A 14244-nucleotide genomic window follows, 5' to 3' on the forward strand; every position below is an offset into this window, starting at 1 on the left:
AACCCAAAAGCTTCAGCCCTCTGAAAGAGATCAGTGTTGGCTCAAAAACTGTTTCATCTTCATTATCAAAAATAATAGTCACATTACATGAACTGTCCACAAAAAGAAACTCAAAAATGAGTTGAACAAATGCTGCACAAAAATGCGAAAATTCTACTAATGACTGGCTAACCTATTAAGGCTCTAAGCCCCCCTATTTATACAAATGGAGTCCTCCAACAATCCTCCTAAAATCAAGGAGCTCGGTTTCTCAGAACTGGAGATAAACAACATTCTTTCTTTACTTGCTCAGCTACCCCTTGGATGCATCAATGTGACTGTTTGTGCTCCGAGTTGCTGATGGAGGATTCGAGGAAAGGGGTCATAAATGAAGGAGACACCCCCCTACAAATCCTTTTCCATGTTTTCTGTTAGGACCTCATATTGTCTCTTTTTGACCATACATTTTGCTATAAGGTCACCCTTTTTCAACTTATATCTCAAGTCCTTGTTATTTAACCCAAGTATCCCAAAGGTACACAATATTTCTTCTGAAATCTTGGAATTTAGTTTCCATTAAAATGGAAAAACACAAACCTTTGTTTGTTGTGCATACACGAACCTTTGTTTGTTGTGAATGCACAATTGTATGTCTGACTAACTATCCAAATCCTTATTCTACCATTGAAACTGGGCAGAAGCCTGATGCCATGAACAAATTGTAATTTTAAACCGGTCGATCATGCCCAAGTAACTCATATTAGAATAATTTGGAAATAAATTGTTAAAAAAACTAAATAGTTCTTCAAAATGTTTACAAAGAATAATGGTCGAAATATTTTGTAAATGAATTAAACGATGTTTGCTTAAATGGTTTGGTGAATAATTTGTTTCCCAACTATATGGGTCTGGAGATATGTTGTAACTGGCCTATTTGTCATATTATCTAGAGATATATTGTAACTAGTCTGTTTGTGATATTTATGAAATACTTATATCTTATATAACAGTTGCAACACATCTTTCACAGATTTTCTAAAAATTCTAATTCCGATGAAAAATATTAAAATATAATAAAGAAAATAGGTTATACACCCCTCTGTGGGATTGAAGGATGATCCGCCACTCAAAGCTGCTAAGGCCATTGCAAATGACTCCCCAGTGTGTACTATGTTGCCACTGGGAACTGATGAGACCTTCCTCCCTTGCCTGTGGGAAATCCTCCTCTTTTCTAGAGGCGGCAGTGGCCAAATTGAAGACCTGATCGCTGCAACAGGAGGTGTGATTGACAGTGCAACATGCAGACTAGGTGGCTTGCAGGAATCATTCAGCTTTGCCCTTTCTTTCCGTGACCAATGGGAACCAGTTCTCCATTGATAACCTTTCCTATTCCAATAATTCCTGCCATGCAACTTGGACCCTTCCAATGATTTTGGAGCCTCTCATGCTTCTCTAACAGGCTTGATCCGCTTCTGCACCTTATTTCAAACACAAGAAACTCAGGTCTAAGCTTTGATACCAGATCCCCATTTTCTACGCCTGAAGTGCATTCCACTGATAATGTCTCTCTCCACTCTGGATGTGACGGAGCCAACACTGGCCTAGTATTCATTGTCACAGTACCACCAGCATTTTGTATATAATAGTGAACAAAGAGACTACCAGTATCCTCCTTCACATGTCTTGCTCTGACCACCTCCAACATCAACTGCATACTCTGCTGTGTATCATCAACCTGGATTTGACAATTACTATGACTGTGTATCATCAACCTGGATTTGACAATTACTATGACGCGGTATAACTAGTCCTTCTCTGCCCATGGCTCCAGCCCTCCAATAACGCTGACCAAATACACTTTCCCATTGCTTTCTGGTTTCTGCAAATGCTTCTCCATGCCTTGTGTGAGAATCAGTGTGAATATCTTGGTCATGTTGCAAAATTTTTCCAAGGAACTCAACTGTGTCCTTCCTATAAGCCACAGGATTCAACTGGTGAGAGCGCCACATTAATTCTATGTCGTAGGTCGGCACATAACAAGACTCAACCGAAATTGATTTCTTGATGAGGTACATATATCCTCTGTATATTTCTTCTGCTACTCTTAGAAGCCTTTCATCTGCCATATGTGGCAATGATACCTGCCATCCAAAGCCAAGACAAAAAGAATTTAGATACTGCAACAAGCATTACATATATCTAAATTTCTGAAATTAAGCTAAGCTTTTGTGATTAGAATTAATTTCAAATTCATTTTCCGGGTTAATTACATTAAGATTATTATGGTCCGAGTTTCGAATTATAGTGTGTGATTGATTTTCTGGATAAATTGATGATAAACCATATTGTGTGATTGATCTTCTGGACAAAGTGATAATAAACCACACTTGATAATTCCAAAGATCAGCAACAATAATCTCAATATATCAAATCTAGAAGATAATTCTATACCAGTACTTAAATCAATGATAATGAAAACTAAAAAAGTGCACGGCGCTGGAGCGATGGAGTCCCCTGCCGCTGGAAACCCTGCGACCTGAGCTTTTGGCAGGCCCGCTGCCGGGCCGCAGCCTCTGCTGCATGCCTTCCCGCCCTTTACCCGCCTCCCCTGCGCTCTGGGCCATCTGCCCAGCCTCTTTCAGCTCGCGCTGCCCCCGTGGGCAGCCTCCCGCTCCTCTCTTCTTGCTGGGCCTCCTGCTCATTCCCCCTCCCTTCCGTCTTCGTTGGAGCGACTCGGATACGATGGGCTCCCCAGGATCTGGACAAGCTGACATGGAGAAAGCTTTTGCAACACTCATTCCAGAGAACAACGCTGAAAGGATCCGACCCACTGCCACAAAATTTATTAAGAAGCTTGACGAAATCCCGGAAATCCCTCTCCCCCCAACCCTCCCAAGGAGATCCGCTGTTGCCTTGGCAGAACGTGGGCTGGTTGGACAGTTCACGGGGTTATGGCCTTCCCCCAGAACGGTTCAGCGTTGGGTGGAAAGAAACTGGAACGCCATGGTTCAGGGGAAAATAGCGATACGGTTTTGTGGAAGAGGCTTCTTCACCTTCCTCTTCGAAACAATTGAGGACCGAAATCTAATTTTCAGGAATGGACCATACTTCATGGACACCAGAGGTCTGTATCTCAATCGCTGGACCCCGGACTTCGACCCAGAAATGGACGTCCCCAATGCAGTCCCCGTTTGGGTTCGCCTTCCGCACCTGCCGCTTCACTGCTGGGCAGACGAATCAGTCAGAGCAATCGGAAACGCAATAGGAAAGTATGTGGACAGATCGGAACCAAAAGAAAACATGCATGCATGTGCTAGGATCTGTGTTGAAGTGGACTTGGGAAAAGGGCTACCAGAAGCAGTCAAACTCAGAGTGGATCAGTGGACGCATATTCAACAGGTGGACTACGAGCAACTCCCCTTCAAATGTAAGGTATGTCATGAATATGGTCATTTCGCAAATAGGTGTTCTAAAGCTAGATCAGAAACTAACGCCAACCCTGAATCCCAAGAGGAAGAATGGGAAGTTGTCAGGAAAAAAAAGAAATCAAACCCTCCCCCAGAACCAGAGGCACCCCTCTCTGAAACCCCTCCCCCCCCCTCTGTCCCCGCAAGCATAGACCAATCCATCCCCTCATCCTCCAACCCTTTTGAAACCCTAGCCTCAGAGGAACCCTCATCTCCCCCTCCATCCCCCAAGTGCATCAGAACCCCCCCCTCCTCCCCACCTCAGGCTTCCCCTCCTCACACAGTGGAAAGGATCATAACAAGAAACAAAACAAAGGAAAACATTGTAGCCACGGATCCCCCAAGGAAAGCTGGAAGAAAGTCAAACAAGGAGATAAGAGATGAGAATGCAGCAAAAGAGATGACCACAGGAACTCAACAACCAATAGATACATATCTGGACAAGAACAGGGGAATCGGCGAGAAGGCGAAGGAGAAAAGCGGGAACCACAACAAAACAGGTAAATGATGATTTTGGTCTCTTGGAACTGTAGGGGGATGGGCTCCTCCCTTAAGACAAACGCAGTCCGAGATCTAATTAAATCAGAACAACCAGACTTCCTCCTACTCCAGGAGACCAAAATCAGCGACCAAGAATTTCAACACAGCATTTCAAAAAACAGAAGGTATGAAGGAATAGCCACGAGCGCCTTAGGAGCTTCAGGAGGCATAGGAGTATTATGGAAAAAAAGCAATTGGACTCTCATCAGTAATATCCAAAGCAGATGGTGGATCAGAATCGACATGCAAAGCACAGACCAGAAGGAGGAACTCACAATCTACAATGTGTATGCACCCCCCCACTTCAGAGACAAGGTCGAATGTTGGGATTCTCTGAAAGCAGACATAGAGACCTCACAAGGGGAGAAAATTTTCCTTGGAGGAGACTTGAATCTAATTAGGAACGCAGAGGAAAAACTCGGAGGGAAGTATTTCACAGACCCACTCAGAGACAAATTGGAGGAAATCATCCAAGCTCACAAATTCATAGATATCCCTCCACAAAATGGGCGATATACGTGGTCAAATAAGAGGACAGGAAGGAGTAATATTAAAGAGAGACTTGATAGAATTCTTGTTCAAGAAAGTGCTGCAATCAACTTTCAAAGGATCCACAGCTCAATCATACAGGGATACACTTCGGACCACAAGCCTGTGGCACTGCACTTAGAAAAAGAGGAGGACCTGGGGCCGCTTCCCTTCAAATATAACAAGGTCTGGGATGCCAATGAGGATTTCAAATCCCTGGTGAAAGAAACTTGGAGGACTGAGATAATAGGATCTCCCCATTTTGTATGGGAATCAAAAATTAAACAAGTAAGGATGGCCATAAAAAAATGGGCGAGAAACTATGCTAATGAGGAAAGGAGGGTTAAAAACGAGCTGCAACGAAATCTGGAGAAATGGAACCAGGATAAGGAGACAATACAAGAAACGGAGGAGGATCAAAGAATAGAAGGTGAGCTAAACAAAGCTTTATACAACCAGCATCGAAATGAAGAGGAAGAGTTAAGGCAAAAGTCCAGATGCCTCTGGCTCAACTCGGGGGACAAAAATACATCGTTCTTTCATAACTGTCTCAAGGTCCGAAGAGCTGGAAATAATATAGGCAAGATAACCTTCAATGAGAAAGAGATCACAGATCGAGAGGAAATAAAGGACGCTGCCTCAAATCATTTCCAAACGCTGCTCTCAGCTGATCCGCAGTATGAAGATATCCCAGATTTCATCAACATCATCGAAAAGAAGGTTACAGAAGCTCAGAATTGCGATTTGGACAAAGAGATATCCACAGAAGAGGTGGAATGGTCCATTAACAGCATGCCCCTCGACAAAGCCCCAGGGCCGGACGGTTTCACGGTAAGTTTCTATAAAACTCATTGGGAAATCATAAAAAAAGATTTTCTCAGAATGGTGAGAAACTTCCACAAAAAAAACAAATTGGGCAGCAGCGTTAAATCCTCGTTTCTTGCCCTCATCCCTAAAGAGCCAAGCCCTCAATCCTTTGATAGGTTCAGACCTATCTCTCTATGCAATGTCTCGTATAAAATAATCTCAAAGATTCTGGCAAACAGGCTGAAACAACTCCTACCCTCAATTATTTCGGACAACCAAGGTGGATTCCTCCCAAAGAGACACATTACTGATAATGTAATTTTGATACAAGAGGCAATACACAGCAGTATAGCTAGAAAGGAGAAAGGCATGATTATAAAGCTGGACATGGCCAGCGCATTTGATAGGGTAAACCACTCATTTTTGGAGAATGTGCTTGCAAAATTTGGGGTCTCAAGGCTCTTCATCAACAAGGTCATGGCATGTGTCTCTCAGAATTGGACAGCCCCGCTAATCAATGGGAGGCCTTGCAGGGCTTTTAAAAGCACTAGAGGATTGAGGCAGGGCTGCCCTCTCTCCCCCTTCCTCTATATTATCATGGCGGAAACCTTAAGCCTACACCTGGAAAACAAAAGAAGGCTAAAGGAAATAACGGGAGTGGACATAATAAGAGGAGCTAAAGGGATCAACCATTCCCTATTTGCAGACGACACGCTGCTAATAGGTGGAGCCTCTAGCCTTATGGCAAGGAGATTCAAGGCCATCCTGGACCTCTTCCTACAAGCCTCAAGGGGTAAATTAAATAACAACAAATGCAAGATATACACATGGAATGTCCCAAGATATATAACTCAAAGAATCTCTCTGATACTAGAAATCCCAGCCCAATCGAGCTGGTCATACTTCATGTACTTAGGACTTCCGCTTGCAAGAGAGTCAATCAAAAGTGAAGTATGGGTCAAACTAGTTGAGAAGATGAGAGGGAAGCTTCAAGGTTGGGGGATGCACTGGCTCAATCTGGCTGGTAGAACTATCCTAATTAAATCCATCCTATCTGCCCTCCCTATCTACCAATTCGCCATAACGCTTGCCCCCTCAAGCATCCACAAGCATTTGGAGTTGATCCTCAGAAGCTTCCTTTGGAAGGGAGGAAAGCAAGAAACGAAGAAATTCAGCCTTGTAAAATGGGAAAAAGTCATCCTTCCCATTGAAAAAGGAGGCTTGGGAATTAGAGTCCCTAGACTTGCAAACTTGGCAATGGGATTTAAGTTAATATGGAGAATTTTAACTGAAAAGGGCACCTGGTGGGCAGAGGTCCTCAAAAGGAAGTACCTGAATGGAAGCAACAGCAATATACTCTCAGACACAATCATAGAAAGGCATTGCACCCCGGTCTGGAAGCTGATAAAGAAAACTCTGCCTCTCCTCAAGTCTCACATCTCCAAAGTCCCAGGCAACGGGAAACAAACCAGCATATGGAGAGATAGAATAATGGGCCAGGAAGCCAAGGAAAAGCTCCTCCACCTGAGGCCGTTGCAACAGTGGATGCTGGACAAAAATCTCACAAACCTCTTTGACATCTCAAATTGGGACCAGGACAGATGGAAAGGATGGCAAATCAGTCGACTACCGGATGGTTTAAAGGAACTTTGGACTAATCTCAAACTCTTAATGGCAGGAGCAGCGCCTTCAAGCAGAGAAAAAGAGGACAGCTACATATGGGATCCTAATGGTGGCAATTATTCGGTCAAGGAAGGCTATAAAGCGCTCCAAAACCAAGCAATCTTAAACAATTGGCAATATCATAAGAATGTCTGGAAAATCGAGAGCCTACCGAAGATCAAATTCTTCAATTGGACCTTGCTCCATGGCAAGCTCCTCACAGCAGAAAACTTGAGAAAAAAGGGGATCCAGGGGCCCTCAATCTGCTTTATGTGCAAGAAAGAGGAAGAAAGTCTTAACCATCTATTCATAGAGTGCCCTATTGCCTCGTCCTGCTGGAGGCTCATAACCAGCCCTCTCGAGATTGGGGAACTACCAAATCAAATCCCTCTCCTTCAGAAAGGCTGGGGAAGACTTTTCCCTTTCGCAAACAAAAACATGTCCCTAGCCAAGAGACTCTGGTCCAGCATACCTTCCAACCTCTGCTGGCAGTTATGGCTAGCCAGAAACTCCAGCATTTTCAAAGATAAGAAGCCTAGTGTCCAAAGCATTTTGGCTAAAACTATTGCGCTCACAACTGAAACAATCGAAGCAAATGGGATCCAACATGCAGACCCTGACTACACAGTAGAGCAGGTGAAGGATTGGGTACAAAAATTCAATTATAAGGTAATTCCAAAACGCAAGCTAATCACAGGATCTGCACAGAAGGAATGGAAGATTAGAGGTACAAAAGAGGAAGTAAACAATTGGATACAAAGGCAAAAGCTGCACACGCTCCACTTTGATGGGGCTTCTAAAAACAACCCAGGCATAGCTGGAGCAGGGGGAGTAATAAGGGACCCCCAAGGGAGAACGATGGCCACTTATGAATGGAGCTTGGGGAATTTGTCAAACAACAAAGCAGAGGCATATAGCCTCCTTCTGGGGGTCTCCATTGCATGGAAGATGGGCATTCACGACCTTCTCGTGTTGGGGGACTCAGCCATCCTTATAGCAGCCATGAACACAGGGAACAACTTCAATCAATGCGCACTGAACAGAATAAAGGAAAGAATTCTGGAACAAGTCAGGGGTATGAGCAAGGTGACATATAAACACGTCCTCAGAATACACAACACGACAGCAGATGAGTTGGCCAACAAGGCCATAAGAAGACCCACGGGCCAGGTGAGGGAGAACGAAGAAATCTATGTGCACGATATCCCTTAGTCATTTCTTGTCCCTCATGTCTCTGACCACAGGTCACCTCAGGCATCCAACTAGAGATATACGATCAGGGCAACAACGATTCTCTACTCTCATAATCTCTCTCGACTGCCACAACTGGATAATCAGGACGGGGAATCGGTCTAAGGATCCGAGCAGTGATGCAATCCAAAGGGGCTCCTCAGGACACACAACAGGATTTGACAGAAGACGGGACCGCACCCATGCCTGCGGCAGATTTCAAGGACTGAGAAATATCATCACAAATCCTTTCTCGACAGACACGATCAGATCCTCTTCTCTCAAGCACGAGTGGGAGAAAGCCCGCCTCAGCCTTTATAATCTCAGTAGGCACACCAAGGTCCTCACATTTCTTCATAACCTCAGAGACATACAGAGAGCTCTTTCAAACCGGTGGAAGGGCCAAGGCGATCTCCTTCACAGCAGCAAGGCCAGCATTGAGGATCAAAGCTCCGAGACCCTCTCAGCGGACAACATCCGTCGGCAGTCCTCAGCACAGTGTAGCAGCAGTCATCAGCGACACTTCTCTTCGAAGGGAGACACAATCGGCCTCTCTCTGCGCAGGGTATACTCTCCTTCTTTTAGCTGTGGTTTTTATAAAACTAACTATCGAGATTGTTTTCCAAACAGTGTCCACATCCAGCATCAGCGCACGCAACTACACTCTGCCTCAGGCAATCAGTCCAGCCATATAATCGGCAAGCTGCCCAACTCACCAGCATTTGACAAAGCAGACATTGCTCTTAGCAAGATGGCTGATCAGAATAACCAGCAAGCTAATCAGCAGCAACCAAGGAACCCAATGGACAACATCTTCAATAATAGAGATTGTCACATGTGCAAGGCTCACGTGGTTATGATAAACGCCCTGAAGAAATAGGTGCAAGAACTAACTGAAGACTTTCATGCGGACAGAAACTCCAAAAGAAAGAAGTTGGAGAAGAGGAAAAAAGACATTGAAGACCTCAAGGATCGCTGCATTCACATGGAAGCAGTAATAGATCATCTCCGCACCTTAACAGAAAGTCAGCAAGGAGAAGCTTCAACAAGAGTGAGCAGGAGGGAACCCCTCCCAGATGACTCGGTTACCCAACACTCTCCCTAATCCTCATGCACTGCAGATATAGCTGGATAGGAGGATCTTTTGTAAGGAATTATAGCCGTTTATGTTCAGTTTTAAGTGTAGTTAAGAGGAGTCTAGAGAACTACGGGTCTGCGAACCCAATTTTGAATATCATCTCTCGGAACTCCCTCCGTCTTGTAATAGAGATTTGAATCACAAGTTTTATAATATACAAGTAGACGATGTTGTTAAAAAAAAAAAAAAAAATGATAATGAAAACTAACCTGCTGCCAAAAGGATCGCTGCCTTCTCATGGCCCTGGCCAAATTATATTGGATTTTGCTGTTGCTCATATGGTGATGATGTAGGGTATAATTAGACTTTGCAGAGCAGAATACATCCAAATCCAAAGCAAATGGTTCGTTAGGATATGCATCTTCCCACAGTTTAGCTGTCACATCCAGGGCAGAATTCCTCTCAGCAGGGGGCAGAGCATTAGTAACTAATACTTTTCCAGGGCTTAATCCGCTGCAGTATCTGTGGCAGTGCCACACCCATTCACAGTCAAAAGGAGGAACCAATGTGGTCTCAACTTTGGCCCCGGCTAGCAAAGGAAGCCAGCAATTCTCATACCTGCAGGCAATGCAGGAAAATAGTTAATAGTTGAAATTTCTTAGTATTACAAATTCAACTATCCCGAATTATGAAAGCTTTTTCAATTGGGCATCTTTATTTCTATTACAGATTCCAGAACATTTATAAATTTTCTTAGTATTACAAATTCCACTATCACGAATTAAGAAAGCTTTTTAAATTGGGCATCCTTATTTTTATTACAGATTCCGGAATATTTATAAAATCTGACCCACAGTAGCAAAGACCCTGTTTGATTTCACTCTTGTAACTCAGATTTCCAGAATATTCATACTGCAATCTAGCTACGCTCCAGTCTTCCAATGCATATAATTTCATAGATATGAGTTTCATGGAAAAAAATTACCTCTGAATGGCTCTTTCCACACCAGGGCCTTGATAGAAGCACGGATACAATCCACAGATGCAAGAAATACAAGCTGTGCTTTAGCTGCTGCCACCAGGTCACAGGTAACGTGCATGGCCTGAGCTTTCCTCCATTCGGCTTCCTGCAAACTATCCATTATGAAGTTATTTGCCAAATCTTTTGATCTCCTCTCTCTGAGACTCCTTTCGAGCTTATTATGCACTCATGTTTGTTGTTTGAATATGAAAACTGTCTGCAATTTATACACACATAATAATTCATGATTACTATGAATGCCTGTTCTTCAGATTAGATTTTGTAATGGGTTCATGAACCTTTACTTTTTGGATGCGCAGAATCCATGAAGGTCAGTCCAGATCGCCTACAATTGTCAAATTGAATGGTGGAAGATATCCTGCACGAACTCACTTATTATTATGGAAGGAATGGTTGCCATCTGCTTTATAATCACTATTAAGAATTAAGGTAGACATACTTATTATTATTGAAAAAGAATGGCTGCCATCTACCATTTGCTTTATAATTACTCTTAACAATTAAGGTATATAATAATGATAATTTACAATTTTTTTTTTTTGAAATATCAGTTAAATAGAAAATAAATTGTTATCTTGCACCAACTCACTTGTCATTATGGGAAGAATCGCTACCATTTACCATCTGCTTTATAATTACTATTAACCATGAAAGTATATATAATAATGATAATTTATATTTTTTTTGGAAAGATTAGTTAAGATAGAAAATAAATTAGTATATAAGACATATTCTTGTTTAGATAGAAAATAAATTGGTATGTGGGATATATTTTTGTTTGTGAGATAAAGAATTTAAGGACTTATCTCCACTTATCAATTTGAGATAGAAAATAAATTGGTATATGGGATATATTCTTGTTTGTGGGAAAGGAAACTCAAGGACTTATGTCCACTTACCAATTTGAGAGACTATAGAAATGTATACATAATTATTAAATTCTGAGGAATTGACTTAAAGAATACAAAAATTAAATGATTCCATTAGTATGGTGATTATAAGAACAATTTCAATATAATATCTCAATATTTAGGTTGATCAAGTATTTTGTGTTAAAAACATTGCTAAAAACCTAAAACTCATTTCTAGCTTGCCCAACAACTTTTTTAGAAGGATAAAACTCATTTCCAGCTTACTCAACATTTTTTTCCCCTTCTTCTTTTAGTGAGGATAGCAATTGCTAAGGGCCTGTCCACTGTCAACCTGTGAGTATTTGATTAGTGGAATCTATTTTCAGTGGTTTACTATAGAAAAAGTTAGTTTGCTCAATCTTATCTCTGTTATTGTTGAATAAGTTTAGATTTGATAGCTAAGTGGTTTCAATGTCTATAAATGGCTATGGCTATAATATTATCTAGGCTTACATGAATTTGTCTAATGCTTGAGACATCAATTTCCTGGAGATCATTTAAAATATATTTTTGATATACAAAATCATATTTCTTTACATTAAACTATCTTATGCGAGACATCAATTTCCCAATATATATAAATTATTTGAAGTATACTTTTGATATACAAAATCTCATTTCTTTACATTAAACTCTAAATTTAACTGGGATATTATTAGATTAAAATCTCATTTCTTTACTTTTTGATATTATTAGATTTTATTTTCATATTTTGACCCATTTTGTTTCTCATCATTTCTAGAGTATCTTAAATATGAGGTGTTTATAACATCTCAGAGAAAGGGTCAATGTTGGAAAATGCAGAAATTTTCTTTTCTATTTAAAATTTTGAAAAACATATTTTTGAATAACAATATGTTTGAAAGTCAATGTTGGAGAATTTAGAATTTTAATTTTTTTTTTTATTTTGAAATATATATATATATAGAAAAATAATAAGTTTAAATAAGTGTAATATATTTTCTGATTTTTTTTAAATTTTTCTATATGGAATCAAATTAGAATTAACAGTTGAATTTGGATTTGTTAACTATAAATATGTATACTCTGTCTCTCTATAAATTTACATACCCTGTCTCTCCGATTTTTATTTTAAATATGTAAATTCTTAAAAAAACACCATTAAACCCTACTCAAACTACATATATTTTAATAGCTGCAATCTTGCTCCCTGGATTGAATTGCAGATCACAAACTATCCATCAAATCGTGACAGCCATGATTATATTCATACTTTGTTACAGAGATTCTGCTCCCCAGCCAGAGATCACACACTATCAAATTGTGACAGCCATGATTATATTCTTTTTTCGTTACAAAGAAAAATGTGCATGATATTGTATTCTCATGGTTACAAAGAAAAATGTACAGTCACACTTTATGGGGAAAGGGTTGAAACTGTTGCAGCCGAGGGGAGATTGATAACGATAACTATCCTGTTAAAATATGCATGAGATCTTTCATGAGAGCGCCCCCTATGTCGATAAAAAGGAAGCTGACTGCAGAAAATTCATAAAATATTGCACTGTGAAATATGACAGTTCTCAAAATACTATAATCAACCGATAGCCCATCCATAGCCAGCTGCTCCATCTTCTACTTTGGATTTCTTTATGGTCCATCATTTACTTTGTGCAACACAGCTTGATGAAATGGAGAGCTTCTGGCCTTATGATTACAACTGGTGTGGACTGAAATAAATTCCAATCCTGTGTACGGTATGGCTTGTTTAATATATTTCACCTTTTGGGGGGCCGATCCGGGAAGGCTTCCATTATATTTTATTTTTATATTTAGTTTCTCCACACTTTTTTATTTTTATTTTTAAATGATCACTAATATTCGTTATTGATTCATTAATGCGTTGGGACTGTATGGGCTTACAATTTGATTCAAGTAAATACATTATCCAGTGTAGTTATAAGCATATATAGCGACTGAGCGTTAATGAGTCAATATACTTAAATATTGGTTGCCTTTTTGAATGTGATCATCATCCACAAACTGACTTGCAATCAATTAGATATTCCATTTTGTCCGCATCCCACAATTTTTTTTTGAGGTGGCACCGTGAGAGAGGTTTCATTCAACTCCATGTGACTTCATGACCTCATCAATCAATATTATTTGGTTGGATTTTGCAGAGAGCTAAAAAAAAAAAAAGAAAAAAATGGTTAAGTAGAGTTTAGTTATATGATTAAAAAAAAATTAATGTTAAATCAAATTCATAATTAAATTTAAAATAAATAAATAATTTAATAAAATTATATTAATTTTTACAAATTTTTTTGAAAATATTGTAAAATATTTACATTTTAAATAGAAATTTTCATTTTAAAAATTTCCTAATTTATTTGGATTAAATGAAAATTCATTCATTACTTCAAACAATAAACAACCATTAAAAGATATATTTTATAGTCTCTAAAGCTATAGCACTGGTGAGCACCAGTGTTGCAACAATAATGCTGTAATTTCTTGGGGTTTCCTACTTTACTTTTATCAACCTGGTAGTTGGTAATAAATTTGGAAATGACGATGTTGTATGCACAAGTACTAGCTCTTACCACAGGTTGTCACTTGGTCAGTTGGCACAAGATCATTAGAAGTTTAAGCCAACTTCTATGAATTTTCACAAGAAGCTTTTAACTGTGATGAAAGAAAGCTAGCTCTACAGAGACTATTCTACTTGCAGAAAAAGAAAGAAGACTGAAGTGTAACACAAACCCTAGCAAACCCTAATTTTTCCAACTAACCCTACTTTTGCAGGGAAAGAGATGAAAATTGATGAAATGAGCGCTATTGACTACTGAAAAGGTAAATTGCATCTATTCAAGCTACTTCTGAAAAGGAATGAGAAGAAAACATCTTTTTGTGTTTTTTAGTGTTTTTATGTGAAATTAGTATGCTTGTAATTTATCTGTTTGTGACTGTGGCAGAGGTTTGGTGGTGATGGAGGATGGATTTGAATTTGCAGAGGTGGAGGAAGGTGTGGAGAGG

General features: G+C 40.1%; 1 protein-coding gene across 2 annotated transcripts; it reads right to left on the reverse strand.

Annotated features, from left to right (window-relative positions):
* Positions 1 to 1077: 1077 nt before the first annotated feature.
* On the reverse strand, positions 1078 to 10726 carry LOC149267135 (glycine-rich domain-containing protein 1-like). Of its 2 annotated transcripts, none has more exons than XM_089398205.1 (3): positions 10277 to 10726; positions 9561 to 9909; positions 1078 to 2120 (listed from the first exon to the last, which is right to left on the reverse strand). In XM_089398205.1, the coding sequence occupies exons 1-2, from the start codon at positions 10431 to 10433 to the stop codon at positions 9881 to 9883; spliced, it is 186 nt and encodes a 61-aa protein (XP_089254331.1). In that variant the 5' UTR covers positions 10434 to 10726; the 3' UTR covers positions 1078 to 2120; positions 9561 to 9880. The 2 variants fall into 2 exon arrangements, with proteins under 2 accessions (XP_089254331.1, XP_089254325.1); XM_089398199.1 differs by having other exon boundaries at positions 10277 to 10725.
* Between the last annotated feature and the right edge of the window lie 3518 nt (positions 10727 to 14244).

Source organism: Pinus tabuliformis, chromosome 6, assembly GCF_031772625.1.
Source record: "Pinus tabuliformis cultivar Carrire ecotype Pingquan chromosome 6, CPIR1, whole genome shotgun sequence".
Lineage (NCBI taxonomy): Eukaryota > Viridiplantae > Streptophyta > Pinopsida > Pinales > Pinaceae > Pinus > Pinus tabuliformis.